Source organism: Colletotrichum spaethianum (assembly GCF_022836535.1).
Source record: "Colletotrichum spaethianum MAFF 239500 DNA, contig06, whole genome shotgun sequence".
NCBI lineage: Eukaryota > Fungi > Ascomycota > Sordariomycetes > Glomerellales > Glomerellaceae > Colletotrichum > Colletotrichum spaethianum.
In genome coordinates, this window is record NW_026054776.1 from 1,250,221 (window position 1) to 1,263,821 (window position 13,601).

General features: G+C 55.2%; 2 protein-coding genes across 2 annotated transcripts; both read left to right on the forward strand.

Annotated features, from left to right (window-relative positions):
- Positions 1-2,726: 2,726 nt before the first annotated feature.
- ColSpa_03351 (uncharacterized protein) lies at positions 2,727-3,029 on the forward strand (the record flags this gene model as incomplete). The annotated part of the gene is made up of 2 exons (XM_049269563.1): positions 2,727-2,787; positions 2,851-3,029. 2 exons carry the CDS (start codon positions 2,727-2,729, stop codon positions 3,027-3,029), a joined length of 240 nt encoding a protein of 79 aa, XP_049125520.1.
- A 7,392-nt stretch (positions 3,030-10,421) lies between these two features.
- ColSpa_03352 (MIP18 family protein YHR122W) lies at positions 10,422-11,401 on the forward strand (the record flags this gene model as incomplete). The annotated part of the gene is made up of 2 exons (XM_049269564.1): positions 10,422-10,659; positions 11,022-11,401. The coding sequence occupies 2 exons, from the start codon at positions 10,422-10,424 to the stop codon at positions 11,399-11,401; spliced, it is 618 nt and encodes a 205-aa protein (XP_049125521.1).
- Positions 11,402-13,601: the final 2,200 nt, after the last annotated feature.

Below are 13,601 nucleotides of genomic sequence, written 5' to 3' on the forward strand. Positions count from 1 at the left end.
TAGGGTAGGGTGGGCTGGGACAGTGCTGTGAAGGAGAGGAGAAGAGGGGAGGCGGAGTGGCAGTGGGAGGAGAGCGAGCGCAAAAGAAAGAGAGAGAGAGAGAGAGAGAGAGAGAGAGAGAGCGAGTGTGTGTGTGTGTGTGTGTGCGTGTGTGCGTCCAGGGTCGCAGGAGATGGACAGGGTTGTGTGAAGGTAGTCGCAGTGTAGTTGTAGGGTAGTGTCGTCGTAGGGTGTTGGAGATGGAGATGGGGACTTAAGAGCGTGGAGTGGATAACGAGCGAACGAGAGAGACAGGAAGAGAGCGTACCTGTTGTGTGTGTGTGTGTGAGGGGTGGGTGGGTGTGAATGTCTAGGTGGATGCGGGTGTGGGCGAAAGGTGGGAGGGTGGGAGGTCGCGCAATGCGACGACGGCGTGAGCGGCAGCGCAGACCACCGCAGCAGGAGCAACCCCAGGAACGGTACCTAGTCTGCCCACCTTAACAAAAGCAGCATCAGTACCAGCACAGGCCAGACCAGGCCGCCCAGGGTTCGGCAGAGGAGAGAGAGAGAGAGAGAGACTCGGAGAAGAGCAGCACCAGCAGAGCATGGCATTGCAGAACAGGGTACAAGTAAGGACGACATCGAAACAGCAGCGTCAAATGCCCTTTGCCATGTCTTGCCTAGTACGCAGCATCCGAGGGATCTTTCGCCTTGCCTCTCGCGCCAGAGATGATACTCGTCTTTGCCTCGCCTTACCTCACATTAACCCTTGGGTGGGTGCTGTGCCATGCGGCATACTCGAGGAACACAGGCAGGGGAGGAAAGCGAGAGCCAGAGCCAGAGCCAGAGCCAGAGCCAGAGCCGGGCCAGCGCGCAGGGCAGCGTAGCAAGTCGAGAGGCTAAAGGCCCTGTCGCAGGCCGAATCTGGCAGAGAGATGAAGGATCGGCCAGGGGTTGCGAACTCTCGTCCTTGGAGTCTTATCCGACTGACGACGACGCACCTACCTACCATTCTTTCCTACCTTGGTGTATTTTCATTTACCGGGCCTGTGGCTTGATGGGTTCATGACACTTGCTGTGAAATTGGATCCGGCCCGAGGGAAATGGCGTGGACAAAGGGAAAGAAATTCCTTTCCTATGCAAAAGAAAGGTACCGCACACCAACTCGGTACGAACCAACCTCTGCAGCCGCGGTACACGGTTTTTTTTTTGTGGGCTACATACCTGGGAATGATGGCAACAAGCAAAAGGGGAGGCCGATAGGACGAAAAGCGAGAGGGGAGAATGGCTGACACACAGACAACACCGAATGGGCAGAACAAGAAGAGATGGACACAATGTCTCCTGTTTCTTTTCTTGGGTCGGACGGGAAGGCGGGGGCGACGAGGTTCGAGGGATGACACAGACATGGAAGCATCGACAAAACCGAGTGGTCGATTCAGCGCCACCCTTCTTTTGCAGTTGCATTCCGTGCGTTTCTTGACATCGTTTCGTCACGGGTAGGGCAGTTGAACGGAGCTCATAGTAATCGACGTGCACCACGGCCAATGCCATGTTGTGGCCATGCCAGACACCCCGATTTTCGTCACAGTAGGTACGGATACAGCTGTAAGTAAGGATGCCGGATACCAACGCTTCAAGAGGAGGGTGACGAGAGCAAACATTGTGCAATGTCTCCCTCTGTAAGGGCCTCCGACATCAGCGTCGGTTGCAGCGTGCAGCAAAACTTTGGAGGAAAGTTGCGACAGCGCTGGCCCTTGGCCCAGCCCAAAGAGATGGAACATTAATCAGAACGACGGCGTCGGCGTTGGCGATCCTAGGCCCCCCCATTGCCAGGACAGGACGAGTCAGAATACGGCACGATGATGTTGGGCGGTTGAGAGCGTCGGCAAATGGGATGCGCGAGGCATGCAAGGCACACCTCCAGCATTGTCAAAGTAAAGGTATAAGGGATTCGTAAGGCCAATAGCAGTGGAATTTGGGAGGTATCGGATGATATGTGTGACCGGTGCGCTGGGAGGAAACCCTCCTCGCCCCCCCCCCTTCTGAGTGTCAGGTCGAACGCGAAGAATGGGATTCCAAGTGCCCTGTTCGCCCCGTCCATCTCGTGCTAGCGAAGGGTTAAGAAAAGATAAGCAGTGCAGGGCGGGAAGGCGGGACCGTTGAGTAGCGTGTGCGTACGAGGCCAGGCGAGACACACTGTACTTGGTAGCGACCTGAGTCCAGAGACGCAACGAAGCAACGGAAATGCATTCGCCTCGTCGTCATGCTTTGGCAGGGCAGTGTCACGAATACAGCATTGGGCCCACACTGCGCGAATACTGCGAGCGTGTACAGAGTACCTGGTCAAAAAAGACCAAAAAAACCCCAAAAAAAAAACTCCCCAAACCCCCATGACAAGTGTCCCCGCCGGCTGAACTTCAAAGCCTGTCCGCGCTTCTTGACTCCCGTCGTCCCAAGAAGCTCACTAACACAAACAAGATGGCGCAGTCGCAAAATGGACAAGTGCGCGCCAGAGGACGGGGGATGTTGGAAAACGTGTCGAAATGGCCGTAGGGGACGGAACCGTTAGTTCGGCCAGGGGGGGATGAAGGGGAAAGGTCACACATTTGCCAATGTCCTTTGTCATCATAATAAGTGGCCATGCCCATTTGATATTGATATCAAAATCCAACTTCCAAGCAAGGTGCATAGGTGCAAACCAAATAGGGCAAGTTGCCTGAGGTATGACTTCTCGATGGCGCATCATGGACACGTTCCGTTTCCTAGGTATGGGTGCCCAGGCGGGGACTCCTCGTGCTCCTACTTGTAAGTTGTATGTATCCATAGCGCCATTACCCATATGCCGGGTACATCGATACCGTACCGCAGCCGGGCCCTCTGATGACTGGCTGCCAAGCCAGGAGGAAGGAGCCCAGCTCATGAGAGCCAGCTCACTGCCTGCCGTAGCAAGCACCCACGACGACAATGTCCAAATGATCCGCACGTCTGAGGAGTCGAGCCCAGCGATGCTCCGTAATAACCACCTTGCAAGGAGCCTCTGGTATTAAGGGAACAAACCAGGCAGACGGTTTGACACTGGCAGGGTATGCGTACCCGTACCCGTCCGTAGGCTGTAGCCGTACCTTAACCGCCCTATTGTGCCCTGCCCAGTAGGGCAAGTCCACCAATCTCCATCCACTTCGCAAGTCAACCTGGTACTTCTCGTGGGTTTTTCGGCCACGGCTGTTGCTGTCGTGGGGAGGCTCCTGTTCCTGACAGCCATAGGTGCGCGGCTGGAGTCGCGCGAGAGATTGAGGGCAGGAGGGCATAACGGATACGGAGGTGATACCTGAGGCTTGACCCCCGTCATATCCTGTCCTGATGGGGTCGGGTTCAACAACCAGTGTCGTTCTCGAAGGAGTCGACGGTGACTGTCCACAGACCAGGCCCCCCGTCGGTCCACGACGGGGAAAGTGGAAGGTGGAGGAGGACTGTGAGGGTCCTCAGGCAGAAGCTCTGCTCGGGAGTCCCTTACGTCGGCCCCAGACCGCCCTTGTCTGAGCGCAAGACGGACACCAATACCTACCTACACACAACAGTATCGGGACATGTCAGTTGTGTGAGTGCTCGTAGATGGGCGTTCTTTTTGCCGACATCAATCCATCTGGCTTCTCCTTCTTCTCCCAGCGCCAGAACAAGACATGGATCGTCATCCGCCCGACATGTTCGATGTCGACAGCAGAGAACGGAAGGGGAACCCCCAGAAGACAAGAATTTGCCGATGCTACCGAACTTTGGGGCCAGAGACTAGTACTCCGAGTTGAACTACCAAGCGTGCCTAGCCTGCGGTCATACCTTGTTTTTCTTCTTCTTTTTGGCAGACGTTGTCCCGTCTGCCGTGGTGTCAGACGGGACGAAACAGAGCCGTCGAGGACCGGCAGAGGTGAAGCGGGAGACGGCCGTCACACCTTGGGCGGAATTACCTTGACAAGTGGGCGTTAGGGCGGTTGAAGATTCCGCGTGGACTTCTAGCGTTGTACGCTTGAGCAGCGCGGGTCGATACTGGCCGGCTGGTGTCGAGATTGGTTTTTTTTTCTCTGTCTTTCTCGGCGTCATTGGTGTCGGTGCGTGACCTGCGTACATTGTGTAATAGCGCGGTGTCGAAGGTAAACCCTTGGGTGCTGTGCCGTGCCATGGGCTTGCATGGGAGCCGGATGGGATGCGTAACAACGACATGGGAGCTGGGGCAAAGCTCGAAATCCATTGGTACGGAGACACGGCATCTGCCGTACCGCGGTAAGGTACCGCAGTTGCAGTCAGTCGCAAAGATGCGGTTGCTGGCGTGGCGTGGATGCTTTGCCTGGGAGCTTGGGAGTTTGAAGTGCACCTGGTGCGATGAGAGGCTCCATGTCTCCACGGCCAGGGACTGACTGCATGCGCAGGAGTGGGTTCGATGCGCTCCACCCCCCGCTTACCTTATCATTACAGGTCGGCTCGTACCTGCCCTGGTCGCTCTTTTTTCTTTTCCCCCCCACCAACTAGTGCTTGTCCGCACCAGAAGTGGCATACACTAACACTTGCACTAAGAAGCTAAGGACGAGAGGACCCAGCCGCTGTCCCTTGCCTCCAACGCTAGACTGGGAACCTCAGCCTGCTAATGTACGTACATACATTGTCCGGCGGCAGTCTGCGTAGAGGGACGTGAGATGCTCGTGGCCATCCCCTCTCCATTTCTTTCTGCATGCATCTCATTCTGTCGACATGCCTCGGATACCGCTCATTGGCCACGTCGCCCCAGAGCGAGCTCACCCAGGCGGCGGACGCTGCTGCTGCTGCTGCGCTGCTCATCACTCCACAGCTTGGTCTGCTAGTCGGCCAGCGGCCACACATACACTACACACGGTACATTGGTACTTTCCTGTGTCCCTCCGGATTTACGGATATCCGTACGGCCGACCAACAGAGTACCTACGCAAATGACACCACCGCACAACAGAGCAGCTAGGATCATGATGCCGGCACGTATTCTTCTCTGCTCGGCAACTCTGCGTCTTAGTGTAGATGTGATAACGCACCTCCTCGCCTTGCCAACTCGTGCTAACAAGCTAAGCTAACCAAACGCACTCGCAGTGCCGCTGCCTCACCCATGAACCAACAGCACACCAAAGCCAAAGCACCTCGTTGTACCTCGACGTGCCTCATCCCTCAGTCCTGGTCCTCCCAGTCGAGCCACTGTCTCCAACCATTCGGCATCTTCCAGGATATCCGTACCCTACCCCGCCTGGCTTGGTTCCCTGCCCACCGGTCCATGCTCGCCCCTTCCCCTCCTTCACTTCCGCCCAACTTCCAACCGCTCCAGGTCTCAAGGGCCCCTCGCTCGCCAGGATTAGCCTTTCAGTGGATGCCGCTCGCACGGGAAATGGACCACACACACAGAGGCCTGCTAGGATTCGGTTCTGGAAGCTCCAGACTGGGCCTGTCGAGTAGTGGCTATCCTTGATCCGAAGTGTGCCAGTCCCTTCCACCTCACTATGTAGTCGAGGCCCAGTCGCCATCTCCCATTTCCTCTCTCCTCTCTGTCTCTCTCTCTCTCTCTTTCCCCCAAGGAAATGCCTGTGTCTAATGGCAGTCCGAGTCTGACAAAGACACCTCCCGCCAAACCAAGTGCCGCTCATTGGGGTACCTCAAAACGCTGCGTCACCCACCCCAGATACCACGTACTACTGTCGTAGGAATGCGACATTGCGCCAACCGTATCCTGGTCGATGGGCTTACGTTGGTCAATCTAGTCAGTCACTAGGCCTACTATGCATGCCTGCTGGCTGCATGGCGATGTGTTACCTTACGTACAGCTATCAAGGAATCATGTTTGTCGATGTGTGTGCGGCGAGACTTGAGCACTCCCCGTACGGTTCCCTAGCAAGAATACCAGCCATCCCGCCATGCCACCTAGTCGAAGCCTTCTTGGGCCTTCGACGAAGGTTCTGGCCTCATCATCGCCTTACCGCACAGCCGGCGCTAAATCATCTGACACTCCGCCAAGCTACGCCCACTATACGTTCTACTTTTGGGCTGGCCAGCCTTCGCCTGTACATGCTCCGCATGCCGTCCGTCTGATGTTTGTTGGCGAGCCTTCTAATGTGGAACCATGCTATTGTTCCAGCTGGCTTGATGGGCAAGAAACAACCAGGAACCCGCTGCTCTACTGTGTAACAAGCGCTTCCCCGTACAAAGCCAGCACCAAACAACCTGTCTTATCGCTCACCCGCTTGGAGGTGCTGAACGTCAGGTATTGCGCCATCTGGCCAGATGGGCCATTCGACAGCGCCAGACGGGGTCATGAGAATGGAATCCGAGCACGACGGATTGCTTGCAGAACCTAATATCCGATATACCATCCATGAAAAACCTGCTTTTTCATCTGCACCTGCAGCAACGGGCCATGTATAGGATTAGCCCGGCTTTGCGGTCCTTTTCGTTGGAACGCAAACAGCCCATGATAAGGCCAGGGGCGATATATCACACTCATTCCACTGGCTTCTAGGTTTACGAGGCTAGTATCTCGAGGTTTCCGAAACGAAGAGCCCTAAGCAGCCACCAAGGCTTGCAACATAACTGATGGCTTCTGGATAAATGCCGATGCGTACAATCAGAACGCGATGGCTAATCGTCCAGACAACTTTCAGAAAACAGATACTCGCCCTTAAACTGTGACAACCGCCATACCTCTGATTTGGGGATATTCGCGAACGAATTTGGAGGGCCACTCTAACAACCGATGTTGATCCGTGAAGAGTTACAAACGACCAGTGACGGATCGGTGTCACGTCGAGGATAGTCCGACCTCAGCCAATCTGCATAATTAATATATCCAGCTGGCGCTCCAGCTAATGAAAAGGGCATGATTGCCTGAATGCAGGAGCCTAGGCAGCTCGTACAGACCTCCTCGCTTGGCTATCACCCGAGTTTTCTGCGGCTTGTCTACTAAGGGCAAGAGGAAATGGGATGAATGATGAGGAGCCGGAATCTTCATGGGACTGGTCGACAGCTCGGTGGAGTTCGCGGGGTCCGGTCAATCTCGACCGCAGAGCTTCCTGGCGATGATTGGCAACGTTCGACTGTCTGCCCTTGCTGGCTCGCGGACTCGAGGCATGACTAGGGATCAAGGAAGCATTTCTGTTAACGAAGGTCGCTCCAATCATCACTTTTCACAACGTTCCAGAACTTGGTCAACGTCGACAGCTCAAAAACTCGCAGCTCACTCGCTCAGTGTAGCACACATGAGGGCCTTTTGATAGCATGAAGAAGCTTCATCTTCAGGCTGCTGTGGGAATCGGCATGTCCTCCACGTTATCTCAAGCGGCAGCCCTGCCTCCACCTTCCTCGTCCTTCAGGAAGGGCTGCCAACGGTTATCAATGCAGCAAATAGAATGCAAACAGCGGCGCCTTTTACCAGCCAACTGAGATGGGGAGAGTCACAAACTCGCGTTCAGCAGGGGACCTGGTGAAAATACGGGGTGCTCAACCCGGTAGTGTCATCATTCACATGCTAAACTAGCGGTGGCCACTTGGTTCAATAATATCGCAGGCCCTTGGAATGGAACCTACCGAGGAACCCGTCACCCATCACTCACGCCAAGCTCTGCCTTTACCTGTTCTGTCCGGTCGAACCTGTCCTCAGCAAGTAGCCCAGCCTTCATCCAGCACAGGGCCAGTCCACCCAACCACAACCCCCATACCTAGCTCGACCTGATAGCTCACGAACATATTGGCACCTTTCTTAGTTGAGCACTTTCGTTGAAGAACGAAGGAGACTTCTATGCGTCCAACTGGCGCAATGGTGGTTTCAGGCCGCATAGCTCGCTCTGCGTCTGGGGCTGTGTGTGCTTCGGATCCGAACTCGTACCAATAAGCCACGCGCCTAGCGCTGAGAGCTAGCATCTGTCACGCTCGGTTCTTCCCTTTCGCGCAAATGGTTCCTGGAAACGTTCGTTCATGGGCCTCCTGCTCTTCGCCCCCAAGATCTCGGGCACACTGATGAGAGTGGCTGGATGGACAGGGGGGAGACAAAGGTGGAGATGTCTCCTGACGGCACGGCGGGGGCGTGTTTGCACAGAGAACGGTCCGAATGGGCATCCAGTCGCAAAGCCGGGTGTCCACTCTAGTGTTCTTGATCCATGTCCGTCAGCATGTCTTGGTGGTGTTCGTGACTCGCATATAGGGGACATTTGCCGACGACGTGGCGATCCAACAATGCAAGAAGCTGATGAGGGTAACAACGAAAACAACGACAAGAGCGCTGGCCTGGTGCGCATTTGATATCGAGGAAGTTAATAATCACCGGGATACCAACCAATCTTACGCTCACCTGTGTGTGTGTCGTAGGCGCGTGGAGGGTACTAGTACAACGGGTGACTCGGCCGAGTGCAAGGGTTGCGGCACCTGGGTAGGCCAGTCCCGTCCGCCCACTCCAGGGAAGCTTCAAAGGATGGGCAGGCAAGCGGGTGACAAAAAAAGCCGGACACCTTCAAGGAGGATTTAGGTACGGGATACCTAGGCTGAGTAAGGAACGTTAAGGATGACGATGTATTACTGATCGTAGTTTTAGTGCGGGAGTACCTAAGTTATCCCCAACTCTTAAGGTGTACGGCTTTTATTGTCACCCGCCTGGCAGGTAACCAAAACACAATACACAGCTAGCCCTTTACAGGGTGCGGCGTCCGATCGGGCTGCGACAAGGACATCGATACCCATTCGTCCCGGGAGGAGACCGTCCGGGGGCCGGACAGGAAAACATAACGGCTCAAAGGCGAGCAGCACGGGGTCCAGCCTGTGGTTAGTCGATGGCGGACTGCGGGCTACCTTGCGGGCTGAGGCGGATGTTTCTCCACGACAGGTGCCAAAAAGGACAGAGGCGTGGTTGGAACAGTCTAGCGGACAGGGCTTCGATGAGGCCTCCGCGAGGCTTGCCGACAAGGATCGTGGCGTAGTGTAATCACGTCTCATATTGTTCCATTGCTTCCATCATGCTTCTGGCAGGCTTCGAGAAGAACGGGAGAAGGAAATGCGCCCTGCGGAACGCCAATCTCAAATCGACTAGTATCCCATCAAGTCCATCTTGTATGTCAAATTGTCAATAGATTGATCCTTCAGACGATAGAGGCCGTGGACTTGTGACCTGACGGTTAGCGCATTTTACGAATGGAGCAACGCAACGTGGCCTTCGACATCAGAGTTCATTAGAACTGTCCGAAAGAGGGTGTGGAAGGAAGGGAATGAAGTCATAATGGAATTGCGCGAGCGGCCGCGAGCAACGTCTATCGACTTGGCCTGGAGACGAAAAGGTAATTAAACTTTGAACATCCCCCCTTGTAGGCCGGTTCTCCTTTTTCTCCTGTCCAGGGTCCAATCAGCCTTACGCTGCTGCTACCACGAAAAGGCCAGGCACCTAAGACGATCTTAGCTCCCAAGTGAGCATTCGCCCGAAGGGGCGGTAACATGGGGGCGGAACGACGGTACGTGAAATGGAAGACTCACCGCCATCCATGGTTTTTCTTTTCAAACTATTGAATCCATCAACGGGATGGATGGATGCATCATAGATGGCATGCAGGGCCAGGCGCAGATGAACACACAGGCCACGTCCACAAGGCCAAGGGTTTCTACGGGGGATCTTTACACTTGAGGGGTTCCTTCGGAAGGGGTGAAAGGGCGGGATGGAAATGGGCATCGTTAAACCTCACTTTCCGCCATGTTCCAAGAGGTTATTTTAGATTTATTGGAAGATCATCGATAACCCTTTTTTGGTGGACCGCTGACGACACGGGGGCTACCGTCTCCTGGGGGCAAGGAGGACGGCTCCACATTGACGACCGATTCCGGCAAGTGAGGGGCAATATTTGAGAGCTTCCCTCACTGTAAAATTAGTGATTCATGCGCTGAATCGCTGAGAGTGCGGTCGCTTATCTAATCCTCGTCGATTGCGGGGTCGCCTGGGGCCATTTGACCAAAAATATTGATTCCCTCACGGCAGGTCATTTCTTTCCCATCCACACGCCATCCACCAACAAGTCCGTCGCCCAAGCAGGAAAAAACCCACTCCATCAGTGACAGGGAAAGTCGATAAAAGCATCATCGTATTTCGAGCCACAAACGAGAAGAGGCTATCGACCAACATCATCTCAGCGTTCCACCCGCCGTTACCAAACAGCAGGGGTTAGAGGAAAGAAGGTACCTTCGGCAAGGCTATCTCATTTTTAGTTGTTAATAATCCTGCCGCATCTTGGGGACTTTTGTGACAACCGGAAACGCACACCGAGATCGCAGCGGAGAACGTTTGGGGGTCACAATTGATTGCGCTTGCTAGGGTGGCGACAGAAACTAAGCCGACTCGGTCATCCTTTTTCTCCCAAGAGAAAGCGGACAAGGAACACCACGGGGTTCCCTCCTCATTTGACGCCATGGACAAAGATCTCGACAACGCGAACCCGACCATCTTGAGCGCGGCTCAGCTGCCGACGCGTCAGAACAAGCGCTCGCCCCCCAAGACCGGCCCCGAGCACATGTTTGACGAAATCATCTACGCCAAGCCCTGGTATCTCAGTCAGCCCTTCTGTGATGATGACTCGTTATGGCCCGACGCCGATGCCGAGCTTGATAAATGGGCTCCTGAGCCCATCGACGAGCAAGAAATCTATGGTGAGGCCTCTTTGTTTCCTAGTTACTTGCGTCCCATCGCATTGTTGCTCCTTTGAACAAATACTGGGGAGTCACAAGCTGTGGCCTTCAGACTTGTCTATCAGACGTCCATCCTTGGAGTGAGGCAAGCGCCACCTCCTGCATACCATCCACCCAGCCAGCTGTCTGCTGTGTGTCACCCATGGATCATAGCATTGACATTTGCTGTTCGATGGATGTGTGTAAGACGCAGCTCATCGTCATGGAATCACCTCTGTGCTCAGCAAACTGGAGTGTCATCCTTTCAATCCAACTCCTAGTCGCAGCGCATTCCCTGCCAATATCAATCCCCTGAGGAGGATCATGCGACTGACGTTTCATAGATTTGATCTCAACAATCTCTGATCCTGAGCACCCCCTTTCTCTGGGGCAGCTGGCTGTCGTCAACCTGCCCGACATCCACATCAACCCTCCTCCGCAGGCTGGAGCCATGGATCCAAATAGGCTGGTCCAGGTCTTGGTCGAGTTGACGCCGACCGTCTCCCACTGCTCCCTCGCCACCGTGCTCGGTCTAGGCGTTCGGGTGCGGCTGGAGAAGGCACTGCCTCCCAACTGGCGCGTGGACGTCAGAGTCAAGGAGAACGCGCACGCCCAGGATGACCAGGTCAACAAGCAGCTCAGCGACAAGGAGCGCGTCGCGGCTGCGCTGGAGAACGACACCCTGAAGGGTGTCCTCGACAAGATGCTTGAAACCTGTGTCTGATTGATAAACAAGCAATTGCCCAGATGCTGGGCCCTCAGTAATGACGTTGGATACGAAATATCAAGATCCACGGTTCCCTGAACAATGACCACATTCAACCGGATGATTTTCGGATGAATCATCCGCCCAACGGGGGTTTGCGGATCAAGGGGGGTTCATCCTTTAAAAATAAAATGATCGACGTTCTGCACCAATCTCGACCAGAGTGCATCGCCACCTTGGCAGGGGCATTATATCGATTCTTGTGCCATGGCAGACCGATATTTAAACCCAAGCCCCTTAAGGCTTTTCTAAGGGAAAAAGATCGACAGGTACCATCCACCCAACACCGAGCGCGACCTAAAAAGGCGACAAAGGGGTCTTGTTTGCCTGGTGGGCTATTGTAACCGGGAACTGCTACCGTGCCTCTCTCTCCACCCGTGGAAGTCGGAAAACGGGGGTTGGCAACGGGATCGGCTGGCGATTCATGACTCTTGCAACCCGCGCCAAAGTTCCGAGTAGGGCTGTGCGGGCGGGAAGAAACGGCCGGCTCATTCACACAACAAGGTCGGGGGATCGGGTAGAACTTGGTTTTGGCTTGGTGAGCTGTTCCGCTGGGTGGATTGCTGTTTGTTTGCTTGGACGACGGAATGACCGTCCTTTGAGTGGCATTGACGAGCCGAATCTTCCAAGCAGCCTTGATGATCCACAGAACGTATACTGGACCCAATGAATGGCTCTCGTCTCAGACGTACTCAAACCCTCTCTGCACCTTATCTTTGTGTGATGTGTCGTCATCCGAATGGTGTTCAAGGAAGCGCACAATAGTCGCCACTCGATATTGCCTGACCGTTGCAGCACATGATATTGCCGATGAAGACAGTTATGGAGCACCCATCCCCGACAGCCACTACAGCGACAGCCGACCTGCTTACCAATACGGGGATCTTGATGACAAGCCAGGACCCATCCGACACATTCGCGAAAGCGTCACCGAGGGACCGTCGGCCTCGTTTGTCGGTATGAAGATCTGCAAATTATTGAGTGTTCCGGCCAAGGCAACAGAGAGCTTGATCCTAAGGCGTACCGCGCGAATGGACGCCTGACCAACTTTTTCCCGGCCGCGAGCAACAAAACTTGCCCCGACGTTGCATTTGTGGCGCTACACCTCGCCCCAAACACACGGAGGGGAGGCGCGACGTTTCTGTGATCGAGGTGGACCGCGAATGGCGGTTGCAACGCTGAAGCCCGAAAGAGGGAAGGGCAAAACGCTTCAACGTTCATCCCGTGTACAGTGTGCAGTCCTCCCCAAACCATTATCCTCCAGGGAGCGACTCCTGCAGATTCCCTCGCGCGAAACTCTAACGCTGAGCAAAGATGAGGCAATTGTTGACCTTGGAGCTTGTTTGCTTATGAAGCATGAGGGCGCCGCGGCTTGCCTCGCCTCGTGGAGGTATCGGGTCTGCACCGCCGTGTCGAGAAAGCATCGCCTACAACCATCGCCCCGCGTCGGGGTACATGGGTTCGGGTAGGTGTGTATACTTCCTACGCGCTGCCTGCGCGAAGTCGGATCGATTGGGAAGCACCCGTCTGATCTGCAAACACTCCCGAGAGGCCTTTCGTGGCCCAAGCTCACGTACGTCTCTCTGGATGTGGGATGTTGTTGCCAACTTTCGCGACCGAATGCATCCGGAAGGTGACCCAACGGCATGCGCGAAGACTGTCGCAAGTGACAAGAGCACAAGGCAGGCAACGGAGACTCACGCAGTCGTGTGTAAGTGGCTTGACGATATGCTGTCCGAGGCGGAAGGTCACACGGGAGAGCAAAGCCGCGGCGCATCCTGCGTGGGCTACGTGCAGCCCCCCCCCCCCCCCCCCCCCCCCCCCCCTTGCGAGGCCCGTTGATTTTGACGCATCTGTGCGTGTGTTGAAGAAAAAGTCAAGTCCCAGTGACGCAGATTGAGGGTTCAGTAACAGACACAAGCCATAACGTAGCTCCCTGTTCCAGAAGGAGCTCTCAGAAACACGGCCCAATGGGGATGGCCCTTACGCCCAAGGGGGAAGCTGCCCAAATGAATCTGTTGAGGAATGGGGTTCGTGGGGTACATCGGTGCGTCGAGGGGGGGGATATGCCGAAGGTCGTCACAACGCAGCCGAACGGGAAGGTATAGATACCGTCAACCCAATCCCCCTCCAATCCCCTAAGGCGCGGCAGCTGATG